Source organism: Mastigoproctus giganteus, chromosome 12, assembly GCF_048544385.1.
Source record: "Mastigoproctus giganteus isolate SK-2022 chromosome 12, ASM4854438v1, whole genome shotgun sequence".
In the NCBI taxonomy this organism is placed as follows: Eukaryota; Metazoa; Arthropoda; class Arachnida; order Uropygi; family Thelyphonidae; genus Mastigoproctus; species Mastigoproctus giganteus.
Genome location: NC_143586.1, coordinates 172,041,640 through 172,064,623, shown reverse-complemented (window position 1 = coordinate 172,064,623; position 22,984 = coordinate 172,041,640). Strand labels below are relative to the sequence as shown.

Genomic DNA, 22,984 nt, shown 5'->3' with positions numbered 1-22,984 from the left:
TTGGACTGAGGGGAGGTACCCATGGACTGGAGATGGGCAAATATGACTCCAATTCACAAAGGAGGATCAAAGGCTGACACAAGTAATTATAGACCTGTGAGTTTAACTTCTGTTCCCAGAAAATTAATGTAGGCACTGGTTAAAGAAGCACTGCAGGATCATCTAGACAAGACTTCAGTTATAGCTCGGACACAGCATGGTTTTGTTAAGGGGAAGTCTTGCCTGACCAATTTGATTGGATACTATGATGCAGTCACAAAACAACTGGATTCAGTGAATAACTTTGATATTATATAGTTGGATCTTAGAAAGGCTTTTGATACTGTTGCACATGGAAGACTGCTGCACAAATTGGAGCAGTGTGGCATTGGAGGCAAATTGCTGTTATGGATAAAGGGGTGGTTGAGGGGGAGAAGACAGAGAGTGGTAATCAATGGACACTGCTCATCATGGACTAATGTTATTAGTGGAGTCCCTCAGGGTTCAGTATTGGGTCCATTATTGTTTTCTGTATTTATAAATGATATTGATGATGGTATATCAAGCTTAACGTCCAAGTTTGCAGATGATACGAAGGTTGGCAGGGTTGGCAAGGATACTACTGACACTATGCTGCTGCAACAGGATCTGGAAAGGTTGAGCAGATGTTCTGAGAGGTGGCAAATGAAGTTTAACATTGACAAATATAAAGTACTACATATGGGAAACAGCAACCCCAGAGCAACGTATCAACTCTGTGGTACTACACTGACAGTGGTAGAGAATGAAAAGTACCTGGGGGTGGTTGTGCAGGCAGATATGAAGTTCTCTGAGCAGTGCAGATGGGGTGCAAGAGAAGCTCATGGTGTATTGTCAATGATATATAGGAATTTTTCTAGCAGGGATAAGGAGGTGATTATTCCCTTGTATAAGACAATGGTCAGACCACACCTATAGTACTGTTTACAGGCCTGGAGGCCTAATTTCAAGAAGGATGTAGAGTTGCTGGAACGAGTACAGAGAAGGGCAACAAGAGTAGAATGGAACAAAGGGGTACTCTTACGAAGAAAGGCTTAAGTTTTGCAAATTACAGTGTCTGGAGACTAGGCACCAGCGAGGTGATCTGATAGAGGTGTATAAAGCCTTGAATGGTTTGAGCATGCTCAATGCTGATGGGATACTTCCTCTTGCTCAGAATAATAATCTGAGAGGGCATAAATTCAAATTGAGGAAAGACAGATGTAGCATAGACGTGCGGAAATTTGCCTTTAGCCAGCGAGTGGTTGGTTGGTGGAACAGACTTCCATCCCTTGTAGTGGAAGTTGATAGCCTAAATAAGTTTAAGGCTCAGCTGGACAGGTATTTCGAACGAACAGAGGGGTGAAGTGGAAGTGGTTATTTATTTTTTTTTTATTTATTTATTTATTTATTTTATTTATTTTTTTTTTTGGCTGATGCTGCATAAGCTTGCTTTCTTGCATCAAATGCCTTTACTAATACTAATGCTAATGCTATCCTTTTTACAAAGCATGTTCCCCGTTTCCCTGACAATAGCATCACCAACAACTACTAGTTCCTGTGGGTCCAGTGCATTCTGCCTTGGGGGTAGCCGTTGTGTTGCGTGATGACAAGTGCAAGCTCTGGCGTTGATGTGGGCATCTGAGAGCTTGATAGGCCCTGTCAATTTAGATCCTTCGAGGGCATCCACCCTGTCCTTCAAGCTCTTATATAGGCCCATAACAATGCTGAGTTAGCTGATTTCCTTACACTCCTTACATTGCACACACACACAAAACATCCCACATGGCAATATCATGTCCCGTACCTGATTGCTCCACAAACATCATACAAGCAGTGCATTTTAAAAGGCTGTGATTCAGATGGAAATTGCCCCCTCAGTTATCACCTGAGCCACAGCACTCCCATTAGCTTGAGCCTTTTGCTTTGCTGCTCTTGTCTGAGTCATGATTTCGATTTAATTTCAATAAAATTTCAATTTTAGTACAAAATTATAACCCTAAACTTGTATCCGAACACAATTATAACGCTATATATATTTTTCAGTATCGAGTATTATCTACGTGTTCCATTTATATAACTTCATTATCAAGTTATGTATTAATTAATTATGTTACGCTGACCGGACTAGCCAGGTAGGTAAAGTGCCTGCCTGGCAACCCAAAGGTCGCGGGTTCGATTCCCGCCTCAGGCTGGATATCCTGGCCACGATACACGAAGGAAGCAAGGAAAAACTGGTTCCTTCGTGTATTGATCATATGAAATAAAATAAAATAAATTATGTTACGTTTGTAATCTAAGTCGTTATATGTATTTAGTTAAAAAGTACAATTTAATTGACAATGAAGTTTAACAAGATTAATAGATTTTACTGATTGATTTACAATATTATATTATATACTATAATGAGCTTATGCTATCTAGTTCGGGATATAACGTATCATATAACATGGCGGCAAGTTACGAACGGTAAATCTACGGACACTTAAGTATTAATTAACTTCCAAATCTCGCTGTCTCAATTCAGAATAAACTAAGGATCCTGACTAGATCTATAAGCTACTTATAGAAAATAATTTGATATAACAATTGGTCAATAAAGCAGCTAAATATGGCTAAAAAACTTCTTCAGATACTGTTGCACCTGTTACCTTGAGTACTATATACAGGTCTGGAGGACTCATTTTAGGAAGGATGTAGAGCTGTTGGAACGAGTACTGAGTAGGGCAACAAGATTAGTGAATGGAACAAAGGGTTGCTCTTACGAAGAAAGTCCTAAGTTTTGCAAATTAGTGTCTGGAGACTAGGCACCGGCGAGGTGATCTGATTGAGGTGTATTAAGCCTTGAATGGTTTGAATATGCTCAATGCTGATGGAATTCTTCCTCTTGCTCAGAATAATCACCTGAGAGGGCATAAATTCGAATTGAGGAAAGACAGATGTAGGATAGATTGTGTGGAAGTTTGCCTTTAGCCAGCGGGTAGTTGGTTGGTGGAACAGACTTCCGTCCCTTGTTGTGGAGGTTGATAGCCTAAATAAATTTAAGTCCAAGCTGGACAGGTATTTGGAACGAACAGAGGGGTGAAATGGGAGCTGTTTTTTTTTTTTTTTTTTTTTTTTTGCTGCATAAGCTTGCTTTCTTGCATCATATGCCTCTACTAATGCTAATGATAATTTTGTCAGCATGGATAAGGAGATGATTATTCTGTTGTGAGGCAGTGGTTAGGCTACATCTTGAGCACTGCATATAGATATTGAAACTTCATTTTAGGAAGGATGTGGATTTGTTGGAACAGGTGCAGAGAAGAGCAATAGCCGACTGGGCTAGCCAGGTGGGTAAAGTGCCTACCTGGCAACCCAAAGGTCGCGGGTTTGAATCCTGCCTCGAGCTTGGATCAAAGTACTACAAAAACCTTGGGAGGTGCATTATGGCCACAGAAGCCGATGTGCCAACAACTACCAAAAAAAAAAAAAAAAAAAAAAAAAAAGAAGAGCGATAAGATTAGTGAGGGGAGCCGAAGGGTATTCTTATCAAGAAAGACTTCAGTTGTGCCAATTGTTGTATTTGTTACTATCACATGCGTGAAGACCTGATTGATGTGTTTATGACTTTGAATAGATTGAGTAACCTAAATGTTGATGGCATCTTTTTTCATTTCAAAAATCACATATAAGGGGAATAAATTTAAACTGAAGAAAGATGGTTGCAGACAGATGTTCAAAAATTTGCTTTCAGCCAGAGAATAGTTGATTGCTGAAATTCAAAATCACAGAACCAACTTCTCTTTTTACTCATTTATTCCTTCAGCTTCTGTTTTTGGAACAAACTCCATTAATACATATTTCCTGAAAATTACAATCTACAGAAGTTCAAGTCTAATGTCAACAAGTATCTTCTTCAGGGCCGCTAAGAGCTGGCCCAGGAAAATAATTCCGGGCCCAATGACAGAAAAAAGAAACGGCGTGTAGATAGAAATTGTCCTTTATTTTTTCTGTAATATAATAATATGAAAATTGAATAGCAGTGATACAATATTGGGTAAATACAAAATAATAGTTGTTTAACAAAAAATTTCCACTCTACTCGTATAATAAGGTTAATCTCTATAAACTATCATATCAGATCACAAAGTCAAAAAATCACAGCTTGAGTCTTGGATTTAGACTAAATCACAAAGGTGCTTTGCGAGCCTTAGGACTTGCAAATAACTCTATTACTTTTGAAAAATCACAGTGTTTGGCTAGCTCTGCCTCGACTGATAATAAGCCCAAAGACTAAAGTCGGTTTTGACCCATAGTTGACTGTAACACAATTTTAATCCTTGATAGGCAACTGAAAGATCATTCTGCTTGAGCCACAATGATATTGTACAAAACAACCATAAAGCAATAAGAATACTGGGAAATAGTGGTTCAAGATTCAGTTGTTTTATTTTATTGAGCAGCTGTATAGGTGAAATATTTGTTTCCTGTATATTTGCATCATATCTCAATTTCAGATGTATTAGTTCTTCAGAAAACTGCTCGCTAATATCCTCTTCATATTTGTTTTGTAGTTTTCTTGCATTTTCTTGAATTTCTATCTCTTTCAAGTCATGAAATAACAACAGCACACTGAATACAATGTTTATTTCTTTCGCTGTATCAAATAGAGTTGTCATGCTACCAATAACCTTGTTTAAAAGAACTTTAAACTTGAATACGTCAGTTGGTGTTATTGTCAATTCTTCAGCATTTCTTTTCCTCTTCCTTTGTTGTCGATCTGAAAATTCAGCCTGCATACTTAAATTTACAGCTACTAGCTTGCATTCGTTTAGAATTGCCTCCCAGCTGTTCCTAATCTTTTTCAAATCTGTCAGAAGACTGAAAGATTTGCTACTTCAATGTCGATGGTGGTATTTCGAGCTAGTAAGACCGTGCACCGATAGTTTATGGCTGATAGAATTTTGAACCAAACTGTTGCCATCACAAGGCATTCAAGCGACTCCATCTCCATATGTCTTTATACCATTCAGATCTGTTCAAGTGTCTGCAGTTAGATTTAATTCTAGCACCATGTCGATTGACTTCTTTATTGAAGGAAGCTTTTGTGCAAATGTTTTCACACTCTCAATTCGAGTAGACCAATGTGTGTTGGATATGGAATGAAGCGAGCAGTTGGTGTTGGTTTTTTTTTTTTCAAAATTTCCCACTTCTGAGGGCTACCACTAAATATATTATGCAGCTTCTGTACAACACCAGAAAATGTTTTTACCTCAGGACAACATTCTGCCTCATGTGAACCCCACAGGGATTCAAACTGTGACAAGCACAACGAGAAAAAAACGGCCAGGGGATTAATTTCCAAAATTCGAGCTTGAACGCCCTTGTATGCTTCACTCATATTAGAGCCATTATCGTATCCTTGCGCACGGCACTCACTTATTGGGATATTACATTTTTTAAGTGTTTCAAGAATTAAATTTGCGATGGTATCCTCTGTTTTCTTATTGCAATCTACAAATTCCATGAATCTTTCAAATATTTCATATTCATTTGTTTCTTTGTTTACAAGAACATAACGCAAAATGAATGTTTGCTCCATATGGGCGGAATCTGGCATTGCATCTACAATTATAGAAAAGTATTTTGCAACTTCTCTTTCCTTTAAAATTCAGCTAAGAACATTTTCAGCACAGCACGAAATAAATTCATTTTGAATTTCAGCTGACAAATAACGAACCTTCAATCTTTTCTTTTCAATTTGTGATTTTTCACTTTTTTTTCAAATGCTTTTCAAGGAGAGGATCATAATGACTTATCTCTAGCATTCCTAAGAAATTTCCATTTCTTGAATCACCAAGTTGCTGCTCCCCTAAAAGCTAATCCATGTTCGGAAAGAAACAAAATTACATCCAGATATCGCAGTAGTAAATCTTTCCATACTTGTGTTTCACTTTTTATTTTGTGCAATAATTTTTTTTTTTTTTTCTTTTTTTTTTTTTTTTTTCAGATTGTTTTGTAAATTTCACCTCTCTACATAACACACTCTGTGTTACTGTTTTCATGATCAGGTATTCTGTCATAGAGTTTTTATGGCTTTTGGAAGGTTCCCAGCCAATTTCTGTTGTAAAAATAGATTGCTGTAGTTCAGATAATTTGCAAAATATACGACAAGGAAAGCAGAATAAAGCTTGTTTGGTTTTACTCCAAACTAGCCAGTCTCAAGGAACTACTTCATTATTCCTTAAACAACAATTTAGCACATACACGGGAAATATATTTCCATCATGGTAAAGAGGGAAAATTGTTGGGTATGGTTCTGGTCCTTGTCGAACAGCATCTTCTATTTCGTTGGTGGTGAAGTATGATTTTAGAAGGCCAATATCAAAATTTAATAACTTCTCATTATTTTGTTCATTTTCGGATGTCAGCGATGTTATTTCTGTTAAGCAAGAAGCAGAACACAGTTCAGTTGCATCAGATTTACTTCCTTCTCTGCAGCTGCAGATGAGCTTGGTCTTTTTTATTAAGGCCACATTTTTAGACTACAGACTTTATTTTTAACCTACACTTAGGTCATTCTATCCTCTACATCTCAGGATATTCTTATGTGAGTAATTATACTCTTGTTGATTTATAAATTTCTTTATACATTACATGGCCTTACTTATGCAACCTCCAACTTTACTTAATTATTTAGTAGCCATACCATTTAGTCTACTCTCTATTAGTCACTTTAATTTAGATGGTTTCATAACCTAATTTTTCTGTATAAGCTATTTTCTGCAGTCTCCAAAAGATTTAGTGTCTAATTACCTTACCATTGGGTCTTCAGTCATCTAGTTATAACTAGTTTATCATCATCCTATCTTAAATTTATGCATATATACTTCCTTCACCATTGGAATTTTGTATCAATGGTCAACCATTCATCTTCCTCAAAGCATCTATGGATGCTTTGAGGAAGCCAGCGGATGTCAGAAGTCCAGTCACCCATCCAGTCACTCTTAACTTTGGATATATTTAGTTATTATTTCCAAAATTAGCTTCAACATGTGTTCACTTTTGGATTCACATCTGGAACTACCTTTGGATTTATGCTACTATATCAACATTGGATTTATCTATTTTTACTGAAATGACTACTTTATTTTCTTCAGTATCTGGTCACTTCTAATTAGCTAAACTATTCATTATGGAAACCTTAATAAAACCTCCATTTTGGACTACAAGTCATCATTCTTTACCTTTCTTCTACATCACTGGATATCATGTTTTTCATTGCATGTTCCCAACTTTTTATGCCTACATATGAAAAATAATTATATCCTTGATTTAAATAAAATTTCTTATATTTTACTAGGATTATACAACCTCTAAAGTATGCTAAATATATAGTAGCCATATCATTTGGTCTACTATCTATTCATTTTCTAGTTTATAATTGCTTAGCTTGTCATTGCTTTATTCAATACATATTTATATATTTATGAACTGTTATATTTGTTTTCTGTATATCTTATGACTTTCTATCTATAAAGTCCCATTATTAACATTAGTTGAGGCATATGAAGCATCAGCCAAAAAAAAAAAAAAAAAAAAAAAAAAAACTTCCCATTTCACCCATCCAGTCACTCCAAATATTTGTCTAGTTCAGCCTTAAATTTATTTAAGCTATCAACTTCCACAACAACAGATGGAAGTCTGTTCCAGAAATCAACTACCCACTGGCTAACGGCGAACTTCTGCATCTATTCTACAACTGTCTTTCCTCAATCTGAGCCACTGCCCCCTCAGATTCTTAATCTGAGCAAGCAGAAGAATCCCATCAGTATTGAGCTTGCTCAAACCATTCATGGCCTTGTACACCTCAATCAGATCACCTTGCAGGTGCCTAGTCTCCAGATGCTGCAACTTGCAGAACTTAAGCCTTTCTTCGTAACCCTTTGTTCCTTTCACCAATTTTGTTGCCCTGCTCCGTACTCGTTCTAACAACTCTGCATCCTTCCTAAAATGAGGCCACCAGACCTGTACGCAGTACTCAAGCTGTGGCCTGACCATTGCCTTATGCAAAGGGATAATCACCTCCTTGTCTCTGCTGGCAAAATTCCTATTTATCATTGACAAAACTCCATGAACTGCTGAACTGCTCAGGCAGCCTGTCTGCACTGCTCAGAGAACTTCATATCTGACTGCACAGTTACCCCCCCAGGTAATTGTGCAGTCAGATAAGAATTTCTGACTGCACACAATTACACCTCCCTGAATGCAGTACCACACAGTTGGTACATTTCTCTTTGGTTACTGCTACCCATATGCAGTACTTTGCATTTGTCAATATTAAACTTCAGTTGCCACGTCTCAGCCCATCTACCTAACTTTTCTAGGTCCTGTTGCAGTAGCATACTGTCTATACTATCATTAACAATCCTGCCAACCTTTGTATCATCGGCAAAATTGGACATTAAGCCTGATATACCTTCATCGATGTCGTTGATAAATACACAAAACAATGGGCCCAGCACTGAACGCCGTGAGACTCCGCTAATAACATTAGTCCACGTAGAGCACTGTCCATTTATTACCACTCTGTCATCACCCACTCAACCATCCCTTTATCCATTGCAGTAACTTGCCCTTAATGCCTATCACTCCAATTTGTACAGCAGTCTTCCATGTGCATCAGTATCAAAAGCTTTGCTGAAATCCAAGTATATGATATCAAAATTATTTTTTGCATCCAGTTCCTTTGTGACCACATCGTAATACCCAATCATATTGGTCAACACCAATTTAATTGGAGAATAATGAATCAGAAAATGTGTCTAGAAGGTACTGTTTTTGTGTGTGAAAAGGGAGAGAAAAGATATATTCCCTTATTTTATCTATAAAGGAAATGCTGATATAGGGAATACCGTAGCCAAATGGATGCATGTTTTTTTTGTTGTTATTTTTTATGAGCAAACTAAAGAAACATTTTCCTTTTTTGACAGAAAATACTGTTGTAATAATAATTGACAATGTATCTTCTCATTTTGTTCAGCTGAACAAACCCCTGAAATCAACATATAGAAAACAGGAAATAATGAATTTGTTGTCAACGAACAATTTAACCTACTATAGCCAATCATTACAAAAGGTTGAACTTTTAGATTTGGTTAGACAAAATACTCTTCTGAATAAGAAATATACATTTAATACATAGTTGCACAGAAAGCTTTCTAATTTTGAGATTAACTCGATATCACTACGACACCAATGCTGTTGAATATTTTTGGGCAGAGTTAAAACAATTTACCAGTAATTTTAACATTTGTCATAATGTTAATTGTTAAAATTAAGAGATCAGTGCTCTTGGGATTGCAATTAACAAATGCAATCCCAAGATCACTGGAATCCCTTCATTTCTTAATTTTAACAATTTTTCCATGGAATCATCACCAGTAATGTCCAATTTTTAATACTTTTTGCTGAGACTCAATGCCTGAGTATCCACAATAGGTTTCCCTTTTAAAGTGGTGTCTGTTAAGGGAGATGTCACTGCTCATTGTATAATTAATATATGAAGCACAGGAGGGAAGTATTTTCAGTTATATTCATATGAATTTTTATTGATGGAAGCATTTAGTGTCCGCTCAGCAGTGTGTTATTTTGCTGATAGTTTCTAGGCTATGCTGTTTTTGTAATAAAAATATTAAAATATTTTTCTCTTACATTTCTTATAAACTTGTCTGTTAGGTGGGGTTTGGGATGAAAGAACTTTTCCATCAGGCATCAGTAAAGCAGTAGCGCTCGATAACCCATCAGTAGGTCATCTAACATGAACATGCTAATTTGATATAGGGCATCTGTATGTAGCCCATTCTTTTCTGCTGCTAAGAGTCTGAACTTTTTATCAACACTATTTTATATTTATGATTACAATACAGGCAACTCTCAGTTTACGAACATTCGCTATAACGAACGTCACAATTCATTCAATTTCTTAAAGTCACCAATAGATAGAGTTCCTTATAAAATGAAATGCCAAATGTATAGTGAACATAATTGTAAGATTTAAATAAATAAACTTTTCAAAAATGTATTTATTACAATAATTATCAGAAAATTATTATGATAATTATACTGAACTGTTCTTGGTTAATAAAACTAATCTAGCCAGTAAAAAAAACGCTGGTTAACTTGGCACACTGTATAGAATGTTTAAGCACTTTTAAATAAATTTCTGAGGGGTTGGCAATCTTTGAAGAAGACGACGCAAATATGTAAAGAATTGCAAAAGTAAAAAGAGGTGTTTGACTGTCTAGCATGCTATAGTGAGATTTTTGAAGAAAACTGTGCAATCTTCTATAAAAACATATTTTTAAAAAGTGGAAAACCCAGCTGTTTCTTCATTATCAGATGCCTTTCCATCTACCTCATCTGCACCTAGTGTCACTTATGTGGAAAATATTGAATTCTGATAAAGATATCAACAAGTAAAAGTTGAATACATATGTATGTGCAGTACATATATTGTCGTTACTCATTTTCTTTATTTCTGTTTTGTAATTGTATAGTTTTTAATTAAAATTAACAAGTACCATATCTTGTTTTTTTTTATTCTTTTCTTATTTTATTTTATTTTACATATCGTATACAATAAACCATAACACATATATACATTATAATAAAACATTATATAGACCATTCAGTGTTTAGTACATGGTTTTAATGCTTTAAAATGGCTGCTAACATATACGATATGTATCATAAAAGCTCAGGAATGCAAGATACATAAAACATATAATGAACAGTCTTGGAACAGAACTCGTTTGTAAACTGAGAGTTGCCTGTATATGAATGCAATTTTATTGTAAAAATAGAAATCAATTTAGAATGGTGGGAATTTTTCTTTTTTTTGATTTGAAAGACTGGATTAGTCTTAGGTTAGATTAATTAAGTGAGAAGAAAAATGCTTGTTGTATATTATATCTGTAAATTGCATATGACCAGTTTACCTCTTTGGGGGTAAAAAACTAGTTTCTCTGTAACAAAATCATAATGTTGCATGAGACTAAGTAATTCTTTAAAGCTTTCCATTCATTTAAAATAAGTTATTCCCAATCAGTGACAGCACTTGAAAAAAATTGCCCATGATTCTTAAATACTTCAACATGAGTTTTCTGAGGGTAAAACTCTAAATTTATTTATTTCTTAAATCAGGTTTATCTTCAACATCAAAACTGAAACGATTCAATTATTTCAATAGATAAAAGGAAATTAGTTCATAGGATTATTATTATTATGCTTTCTGTAAATAAGATGAAGTCTCACATATTTTTGTATCTTCTCATTACTTGTGTTCAGTTTAATTACTCATTTATATTTGTATTCTAAAAGTAAAATAAAAAGGATACCTTGAAATTCATATTGAATATTTTTTTTTTTATTAAATGTTAAAAAAATGTGAATATCACTTCTTTGTAGTATATATTTAAGAATCTTATTAGAATCATAATTTTTTTTCAGATTGTCTTGCCAGCACTTTTTATATGTTTAGTTCTCCTTCTGGCTCTAATTATCCCTCCACTTGTGGAAGAACCACCTCTTGAAATGACACCTTGGTTATATGGACCACCTAATTATATCTTCTTCAGGTTAGAAAATATATTTGTGATATAAATAAAATCTGAATTATTTCTCTTTTAATCTGACTTTTGAATCTAGTATAAATAAAAAGAAAGAGTACTTGACCTAACATGGCATTCCTCTGGATAATATTTAAAGTACTTGCATATGGATTTTTTATATAGGGTACTAAACTTATAGTACTGTCCTGCTGTTTACCTGCACACATCCTCAAATATCTTTCAATGAAGTCAAATTTTGAAAAATATTTTATTACTAAATGAAATATTTGAAACAGCTTCTAAGTAAAGTTTCTCTGCATTCACTTTTTGTAACCAACCATCTGTGGCCTCTCTAATGACAGTGACAGCACTCAGGCATGTGCTCATGGTGACTCCGTAGCTAGGTGGGCAGGAGTGGCAGTGTGTAGCACACACTTTTTGATTAGACCGGGGTTCGAGCCCGTGACCACCAAATACGGAGGATGCGGAAAGGTCAGGGAATGACCACCGCATATCCCCGGAGCAATATGGCCTTATTTGCTAATGCTCCTAAAAACCAAATAACAAACAGCATGTGCTCATGATATAGCTACAGCTATCTATGTCACATGCTTTTTTTTTACCTAAAGTAACTAATATCATTTTCAGTTGAATAATATCACCCATTAGGTGAATACATTAGCCGTTAAAACTCAAGCTACTGCTGTGACCAGTTTTGGAACTTGTTGGTTCCATCATCATCAGACAGCAGGTATCCCTATTAGCCACCTTCTGTCAAATGGTGAATGGATCTATTGAATCTAAATGAGCAGCCAAGTGGTAAGTTGGAAGAAAACTTCCAATTGGAAACAGCTTTTGTTACATAGGTGTTATGTTTCCAATCAGAAGTTTTCTTCCAAACTACCACTTGGCTGCTCATTTATGTTCAGTATATCTTTTCACCACTCAACTCAAGGTCACAAATGGGGACAACTGCTGTCTGATGATAGAAGCATTAAGTTTTGAAACAGTCAGAGCAGTGTCTCAAGCTCAAGTTTTTAATTGATAACAAATTCACCTAATGGGTGATGTTATCTGAATAAAAATGATATTAGTTACTTTAGGTTGACTAGTGGACAGTTGTAGTTGTTTCTATAGAGTACGTGCTTGAGCACTGCACCATTACTGGTGAGACCAGTAATGGTGCCTTCAAATATTGCAGTATAAAAGTCAAAAGTAAATGTCCAGTTTAATGTTAGTATAGTATATAGTTAGTTAGTTTATATTTAGTTAATATATAGTTAGTTAGTATATTTAATCAGTAAATTCCCTTCTTGGTGACATGCTTTTTTTTTTGTTTATATCACTTCATTCAATTTTTATACCAAAAGAATCAAGGAATAGTTGTTAAGGGGACACCTAATTTACAGTGTCAGTTGGTAATTTATGCATATTTATCAATTATTTAATTTCATATTTAAAAATTAACTCATTAAATTCTAATTAATATCATAAACTTGATTACTGGCTGAGAATTTTCAAATGATATATGAATTTTCCTTATAGAGGCAAATATTGTGAACAAATATATATTAGTATTAGTAGCAGCAAATGATGCAAGAAAGCAAGCTTATACAGCATCAACCAAAAAAAATCCACATCACCTCTTCATCCCCTCCAATGATTTCTAGTAGTAGTAATGGCAATGATGCAAGAAAGCAAGCTTATATAGCATCAGCCAAAAAATAAAAATAAACACACAATTCTCTCATCTGTATCCTCCAAGAATTTGTCTAGTATGCTCTTAAATTTATTCAACCCATCCACTTCCACAACAACAGATGGAAATCTCTTCCAACAGTCAACCACCCTCTGGCTAAAGGCAAACTTCCACACATCTGTTCTGCACCCATTCGTCAACTTGAATTTATACCCCCCCCCCCACCTTGTGTATGGTTTCAGAAAGTGGAAGAATACCATTAACATTCAGCTTACTCCATCCACTCGAGGGTTTAAACACCTCAATCAGATCTCCCCACAGGTGCCTGGTCTTGAAACGCTGCAATTGGAATTTTAGTTCATTATTCTCAGTTCTTTGAATTTATTAAAACTACTCACTTCTACAATAACAGATGCAGTGCCAGACCAAGGTATTTTTGTGCCAAGGGCAAAAAGAGTTTTCGGCACCCCTTCACTAAGGCTATATATATTTTTTTTGTCATGATTTGTAAAATGTGGTGCCTCTTAAAGAATGGCAACCTGGGCAAGGGCCCTGCCAGCCCATTCCTCAATCCTGCACTGAACAGATGGAAATTTTCTCCAGCAATTGACTACTCTCTGGCTGAAGGGTAACTTCTATATGTGTATTGCTACCATCCTTTGTCAAAGGATGATTGCAGGGTAGGTGTCCAGGCATGGCTTTGATAATGTATAATAGATTTAGATAAATTTATCACGTAACTAGTGATTAAAATTTCTTAAAACTGCCTCCAAGATATAAGGAATGATCATAAGTATTGAGTGAATGGAAGAAAGATATGTAATCAAATCAGTATATATACTCCATAATAAATGTGCTGATTTGATTATTTATTTATATAAAAAAATACCATGAAAATATTAAATCTATACTTTTGTGATAATATACTTTTTCTTTTATAATGCAAATAATAACTAGGGAGGAATTGTTGTAATGCTGAGATTGTTTTGAAATTTATATGTTCTTGTGAGGACAATGAGCAGTTTAAAAATAATAGAGTTTGAAATTTGCACATATATCCTTGTATATGTGCTAATGTGTGTGTGTGATTATTTTAAACTTTCTGTTTCTTGCACACAAAGAGCAGAGGATAGGAAATAGTGGTAAAACAGGAAGCAAGAAACTGAGGCAGTAAGATAAATAACAGATAAAAAGATTCTGTTTATCTGCAAGCAATACTAGAAAAGATAATTTCATTAGCAATGAAATTCATCTTTTTAGCTGATAGCTGGTAACCAAGGATGAATAACAAAAGATATGTTTTGTCTTTATTTTAGATTATGATGTATGATCAATAAACTTCAAAACATGTGCATCTTCTGTTCTATTACAGGTGTTCTAGCAAAAAAAATTTATAGAAAGCTGTTTTATTTGCCCTTCCAGCTACTTTCTCTATTTCTTTACCTTTTTATTTATTCTGCAATTGTATTCTTTCAGTTTTTTCACTATCCATTTTTGTATTTTTTTTATTGCTATTTCCTTCCCTGACAAATTTCACTTACTAAATATAAGTCCAATTTTGCTTTTTCAATTTTTTCTGAATTCTCCATTTCTGGAACCCCATAAAATAATTAATTTGAAAGAAAAGGCTGGGAACATCTTTGAACAGTGCCAGAACACATTCCAGAACTTTTCAGCTACAGCCTAATTCCTTAAAAGAGTTTTGATTTTCAATATCTAAAAGTTGGCAGATATGCAAATATTCTCCAGCATTCATAGTGCCTTCCAGTGGCACAGGAGAATGAAGGGTGTGCAAAAAAAGGAAAAAAAGTCTCACACCAAAAAGTCTTAAACCTCCTAAATCAGCATTTACTGTTGGTATACAGTAGGATAGTTCCAGTGTGGTCTCTTCTGTATATGCACTTTTCCACTTGTGCTGAAAAGCATCAATTGGAACTCATTGGACCATATGACTTTCTTCCAATTTTCCTGTGTATTCATGGCACCATCCATCCTTAGTGTTCATTCTAAGTAGGTGTATAATTTGTATTTTAGTATTAGCAGCAAACGATGGAAAAAAAAAAAATCCATTTTGTGGCTGGTCCTAGATAATTTGCTTCTGTGAAGGCCTCCTACTCCTGTAATGCATTCTTTAAAAGTAATTTATTTGGAAAATTAAATGCACTAGCCATAATCCTTATGGGTTTTGATAATTAACTATATAATATCGGTGTAAATACACCATAGTTAACCCATAGATTTGAGCTACGATTGTAGCGTAGAAGGCATCGTTTTAATTGTATCTCATAATGTGGTTGTCTTCACAACAAGATAGCTACTATTGAATTACTTCAAATAAATAACGCTTCTCTAGTAGAGAAGACTACTGTTATTTATTTTCTTCTCTACTAGAGAAGCGTTATTTATTTGAAGTAATTCAATAGTAGCTATCTTGTTGTGAAGGCAATTAAAACATTATGAGATACAATTAAAACGATGCCTTCTACGCTACAATCATAGCTCAAATCTATGGGTTAACTATGGTGTATTTACACCGATATTATATATTTAAAAGTAATATAATTAATAAAAGGGGAGCCATTTTAATCAAGGTTATTACAATATTTGGAACAGCTTAATTATAACATTTCTCTGCATTAACTTTTGCAGTCAACCATCAGGGAATAAAGTGGTATATTCAGTGGTAGTGACAGTGCTTAGGCATGGGCTCTTTAGAAACAACTACAACTGTTCATGTAGTCAACCTAAAGTAACTAATATCACTTTTAATCAGATAATGTCAGCCACTAGGTGAATCTGTTATCCCTTAAACACGCATGGCATTATGTTTCAGAACTTAAGGGTTCCTTCATCAGACAGTAGGTAGCCCTATTAGCAAGCTTATATTGAGCAGGGAATAGATACAGTAAACCCTCGATTTGACGGACCCCAATATAACGTATTTCGGATTTAAAGTACCGGACAAATAATAATACATTAATGTACATATTAATCTCAACCATATTATTTTTTTAGGTTATACAAAACATGTGTTATTATTAATTAAAAATTAATAATAATTACATATTTCCATTATTGTTTTGATAATTAGCTATTTTTATTTTTATAATCCAATTCAGGAAATTGTTTTTTATTCTTTCTGAAAACATGTTCCAATAGCTGTTTTCCCAGATTACAGATAACATATAAAGAGCAGGCGGTGACTTGAGAGCTGAACATGACTCTGGACACTAAACTGCACATCTACTGACTTGCTTTGTTTTGGTCTCAGTCTGCCTCAACCTATCGTGCAGTCAGGCTGTATACAGAGTGTTTCTGTGATTTCTGAATTGTGACTTTATTTATTAAATAATTTTGCAATCCTTACAATTTAAAATGGCATCACTAATAGAGGAGTAAAAAGAAAGCGTGGGAACTTAAATGTGGCACAGAAATTAAACAAGGCATTTCAGTAGCACGTGTTTTTGAAATTTACGGCATAAAAAAACAAACTGTTTCTGATATCCGTAAATCAAAGGGCAACATAATTTTATATATATATATATATATATATTTTTTATTTTTTTTTTTTTTTAGGAGCATTAGCAACTAAGGCCATATTGCTCCATGATATGCAGTGGTCATTCCCTGACCTTTCCGCATCCTCCGTATTTGGTGGTGACGGGCTCAAACCCCGGTCTAATCAAGAAGCGTGTGCTACGCACTGCTGCTCCTTCCCACCTGGCTACGGAGGCGCCTAATTTTATATTGTACAGTACTGTATATTGTATTAAAACTTTTTTTTTACATTAAGAACAATAAAAATTCTTTACTAACCCCCCCCCCCCCCAGTTACATTCGATTTAACAGACTTTTGGCATTAACAGACATCCTCCTTCTCCCCTATTAGTCCATTAAATCGAAGGTTTACTGTATATTGAATTTAACAGATTCAATATGAATTTTTATACATTCCATATTCCATGTATAATCAATATCAATCTCTTGATAAGCTGTAGATATTTCAAGCAGCTTTTTTTTTTTTTTTTTTTTCTCTTTTCTTTCTGTTTTTCTCATTGCTTTTCACTTGAACTATATCTTTTTAAAGGGGTGTGTGTGTGTGTGTGTGTGTGTGTGTGTGTGTGTGTGTGTGTGTGTGTGTGTGTGTGTGGTTTTAGGTCCAGAAAAAAATGACAGGAGGGGCACCATTTTTATGCCTTGTTTGGGCACAAAATAATGCACAGAACAAAACAAATATGACATTCAAACATAATGTGACTGGCGGACACAGGCACTCAGCTAAAGTGTGAATTGCTGTGAAGTAAACTATGGTCAGTTGAAAATAGCTGAGCAACAATGCAAAAATAGATAAAATCCTACGTTAACAATGAAAAAAAATTTTCTTTTGTAGCTAAAGGGAATTTAAACTATTGATGTATATTCTCCGAAAAGCGACGGGGGGAGGGGGGGCATGCAGTGGCGTAGGAATGCCTTGGCATTGGGGCAGGTGCGAAGGGCGCTGACAGGAGAAGGGCAAGCTATTTCGATACCCGAGGCTAGCTGACGAAATGGCGCCCCTCGATGATGTCGAATCAAGAAGACAGCACAGGGAGGGTGAAAATTAATTTTCACACGGTGATTCAAGCCGCCGTGCATCCTTACATCTGAGTACATACTGCATAGCGTCATATATCTATTTGCTGTCCAGAATGTAACTTTGAAGGGACCAATCATGCGATCGCTTCATCGGTGCATGCTCAAATGCATAACAGTTCACAATTTACACATTATGTACAAACTGAATAAGTTATAAGTTATAGTGCTTTTGTGATTGCTATGTAAAAGCAAAAACAAGGAATCCACAGAGCAAACTACCACCCAAAATGACAAAGCCTCAGGAAAGCCATGGGATAAACTACAAGAGACCCCTATGGACCCAGCTCTCCCGGAAGGAACCATCCTGGAGCAGTCCCTTGCTTTGCGAACTGCCCTGGAGAGTCTCTTTAAGGAGCCAACCAACAGGATTACAGCTGTTCTCCGTGCAGAGATCGTCTCCATTTCGATGAAAATGGAGACCATCCTGGTACAAACTCAGCTAGAGAAGGAAATTGCCACAGCAAAATTGGAGGTCCTCCAAAACAGTGGGGCAAACCACATGCTACAGCACGCTCACACTTATTCACAGGCGCTGAGGAACAACATCAACGCTACAAATGGAAATCGTCCTACAGGTGAGGCTGGAATAGCCCCCAAGAAAACCCCGATCACCAAACCACACCTAGTAATATTAAAACCAACGTCAAGCGAAGTCCACAAAACGAGTGAGGAAGTGAAACAAACAGTAATCGAAAAGCTTAAGGATGACTTCAAACACACGAAGATTAGATCTGTCAGAAAGACAAGAAACGTTGGAGTTATAATTCAGACTGACACAGAGGAAGATCTACAGGGAATACTACAAAATCCTAAAATACCCTCCTTAGGCCTCATAGCTGAACCTCCTAAAGAGAAAGGGCCAAGCATACTAATATTAGGCATCGACAAAGACGTGACCCCCAGAAGAACTTGTTCAGGAGATTTATACCAAAAACTGCCGTCAGCTACCCACAGGCGATGAGCCACGACAACATATTATACCAAGGAATAAAACAAAGCCCAGAAATGGAAATTCTGCTAACTGGATCGTTGAACTGTCTCCGGCCACTTGGAGAATCCTGAGCCAACAGTCCAGAATCTATGTAAACTGGGGCAGCCACCGTTTCAGTGAGCATGTGGCTGTTCCCAAATGCTTCCGGTGTTGTCGCTTTGGCCACACGACTCACACCTGCAAGCAGCCGCAACCCACTTGTGGTCATTGTGCCAACACTGGGCATGAATATAACGATTGCCCAAAAAAAGTGGAAACTCCGGTTTGTGCAAACTGTAGGGCCATGAAGTTACAATCGGATCATTCTATCAGGGACAGTAAATGCCCTGTTTACATTAAAACAAAGGGTGCACAACAATTGAGAATCAATTATGGAGAGTAATAACAACTACTATAACATGTCAAAGGCGAAGATAGCACAACACAATGCGCAACGCTCCAAGGCTGTCGTAGCACAGCTAGTTAAGAAAGCTAAAGAAGAGAAGCTAGACCTACTTCTTCTACAAGAGCCCTATACACATAAATATCAAGTTAGAGGGTACCCACTACAGTTTAAAATTCTCCAAGTGGTTGGTGAAACTCCTTGGGCTGCCATCGCTGTTTGTAATCCTGACCTCACTGTAACTAAGATAACAGACCTGTGCACAAACTGGGCAGTCTGCGCCCATATAGCATCATCCCTAGGGGAATTTTATGTAGTGTCCATCTATGCCCGACCAGGAGAAGACATACTCCCTACAATACAATATCTTCAGAATCTGCGGCAACAACTACCAAACGCCAAACTTATATTAGGCCTTGATGCAAACTGCAGATCACCTGCCTGGCACAGTGAGACACCAGAACGGAGAGGAACAAACAAAGGCCAGCGCCTAGAGGAGTACATATCAAGCAGCGACCTATCCATTCTAAACAGACCAAACCAGCCCCACACCTTCTGGAACACTATGTGGGAAGCTAATATCGACCTAACCCTTGCAAGTCATTCCATAGCAGGACACCTCTCTCCTTGGGAGGTACAACAACACTGGACCACTTCAGATCACAGAGCGTTAATTTACAACCTCCACGGATCACTCCAAACGCAACATGTCACACGAATTTTATTACCAAGATATGCCATATCAAAAGCGGATTGGAAACTTTTTAAGCAGCTGCTGACGGAGAAAGCAGAAAACTTTCACCCCAATGAATTCAACCTAGACTGGCATCAGCGAGAGGTAACAAAAATAATCACAGAAGCGGCAGATATAGCTTGTTTGTTTGTTTGGTTGGTTTGGTTTTATTGGCGCATTAGCATCTAAGGCTATAATGCGCCCCAGATATAGCCATCAAGAAGATGCCTTCCCTCAAAGCCGTTCCTTGGTGGTCGCCAGAGCTCACAGATCTCCGGAAAAGGGTAAATAGTGCCCGCAAGGCATTTCAGAGGGCGCGTAGATCCTGGCCACAGGCAGAGGTCGATGTACTACGGCAACAGTACCGTGAGGTCAGAAATGACTACACAGCTAAAATAAAGAAAAGAAAGAAAGCCTCATGGGAAAACCTAGTAAATACAGAAGGAAATGCTAACCCCTGGGGAGTGGTGTATCAAGTCACCACAAACAAACTCCCCAGAGGGGAAGTCGTAACGGCAAACAAGACAGCTCAGGGAACCTATACCAGAACATGGAAATCCTCTATAGACAATATTTTGGACCATATCTTCCTTCCTGCAACCGAGCCTCAAACCCAGGAACAAAGAAAACTATGTGAGGACAATAACTCATACACCACCACAGCTGTTGAACCTGCCTTCTCACCAATGGAACTCAGCATAGCGGCAGCGAGAATTAAAAATAGAAAGACCCCTGGTATAGATCAAATTGAGCCCGAGATGCTCAAGGTGGTGGTAGAAACTATACCGAACACAATATTAGGACTCCTCAACCGATGTCTCTCGGTGGGCCACTTCCCGGCCTCGTGGAAAACGGCACGAATAAAACTCATTTTAAAAAAACCCGACGAAACCACAAGGAATGCCAGGGTCGTATAAGCCAATCGCCTTGCTGTCAATCTTCAGCAAGCTCTTCGAGCGCCTTCTCTACCAAAGAATCGAGAACCACTTCCAAGAATCAAACCTCATGTCACCTAATCAATATGGCTTTAGGAAGGGGCGCTCGGCTGTAGAGGCTCTGGAAAATATTATTGAAACAGCTAAAAACTGCAACACAAAATACTTCCTCCTAATATCGATTGACTTCGCAGGAGCCTTTGATTCTCTCTGGTGGCCTGCTGTTCTGGCCAGGCTCCGGAAGGCTCATATCACAGGAGACTTATATCGATGCCTCAAATCCTATCTTGAAAACAGGCAAATCACTGTTACCACTCCATATGCCTCTGTTTCTAGGCCGGTCCACAGGGGCTGCCCTCAGGGTTCTGTCCTGGGGCCGCTCTTGTGGAACCTGGTCCTAGACGAGTTCCTTAATTTGGATATTCCAAATGTTAAAACCCAGGCATATGCGGATGACCTGGTTCTGATGCTGCAGGCTGACAGCCGGGCACGACTGGAGACCATAGCAAACCGGGCCACTAGCGACTTGCAAAATTGGGCTAGTACAAATCTCCTTACTATCTCCACAGAAAAAACAAGTTCAATACTTCTCAAAGGATTCCTTGACCCTAGAAGACCACCGCAGATTAAGATAAACGGGAAAACCATAAAGTTGCTAACAGAAATAAAATACGTCGGAGTGATACTTGACAGAAACCTTAGCTTCACACCACATCTCTGCTACCTGAGAACAAAAATAAGAAGATATGCGAGCCTACTGGCCAGAGTCACTAGGAAAGATTGGGGCCTGAAGAAGAGGGCCCTTGGCGTCCTCTATAAGGCATTCTTTATCCCAGCACTAGCCTATGCAGCTGGGGCCTGGTACACAAAGACTAGCACAGCTGTCAACAAGAAAAAACTAGAGATGACACACCGATCGATATTGCTCATAATGACAAGAGCTTGCTGCACTGTGAGCACCCACGCGCTCCAGGTCCTGGCGGGATGCCTTCCCCTGGACTTGGAGATTGCGTGCTGGGGGTTGCTGTACCAACATTCCAAAGGAAAAATAGTCTCTCATATAGGATTGACCACAGATCCAACAAACTCCAAAACCGTGGAGAACAGACGGATTTTGCAATACGTGAAATCACTATGGCAAAATCGCTGGAACCTCACTAACAAAGGCTCCATTACTAAGAAGTTTATACCGGATGTAGGACAAGTTTATCCACTCTCCCCAGCCTGGTTTTCGCCCAGACTCAAAACTACCTACCTATTGACCGGACATGGCTCATTTAGAAAGAGGCTATATGACTTTGGAATTGCAGCTACTCCGCGGTGCTCCTGTGGACAGGAGGAGTCCTGGGAGCACCTGGTATACGAGTGTGACCAATACGAGGACCTCAGATGTCAACTATACACCAAGATTCACTCGCTTCTTCGAAACCAGGAAGACATCGTTCTACAAGAGGAAGAGACCTACAAAGCATTCACACTTTTTGCGCAAAATCTGTTCACAAGACAACAGACCCTACCCTCCCCTTGAGTGGAGGTATTCCAAAAGTTCACAAATCACGAGACAAAAGCCATCCCTCAATGGCCCAGAGTAATGGAAACACAACTAAGACTCTGACTCAATTTGTTCAAAGACATCATAGAAGACCAGAAGAACCCCATCTTGCCCTGTTGGGCACCTGGACTAAAGGACATCCAAGGTTGTCATATGACTCGACATACACTGTTTCTCTCTTGAACGGGGCTTTCTTTCCCTTCCCGTGGGGAGAGGGGGCTTTGCCCCCACTCCTTCCCTTCCCCAAATATCTTCTCTCTGGTGGAGCACGGGCCTGCTCCACTGCAATCGCGGGGCCATCCTCTCTGTCGGGCCCATACTTTTTTTTCTTCCCTCCAGTCTTCACACACCCCCTTTTACTGTTGACTTTCACAGCATTTTCAGCCCTACGCGTCCAAATTTAACTACATCAAAATTTCCTGCCCGACCCATTTAGGCATATAGAAAATATTATTTCAGCGTATAG

The 22,984-nt window shown here is 37.5% G+C and overlaps 1 protein-coding gene across 1 annotated transcript in view; it reads left to right on the top strand.

Moving 5' to 3' along the window:
• LOC150077598 (phospholipid-transporting ATPase ABCA1-like) overlaps nt 1–22,984 on the top strand; it is a gene marked incomplete at its 3' end in the record, with an annotated part of 856,770 nt that overhangs the window by 588,591 nt on the left and 245,195 nt on the right. Inside the window, exon 30 of the mRNA XM_090386943.1 lies at nt 11,491–11,618. Coding sequence (XP_090243069.1) covers nt 11,491–11,618 — 128 coding nt within the window. The remainder of the gene's footprint in view (nt 1–11,490; nt 11,619–22,984) is intronic.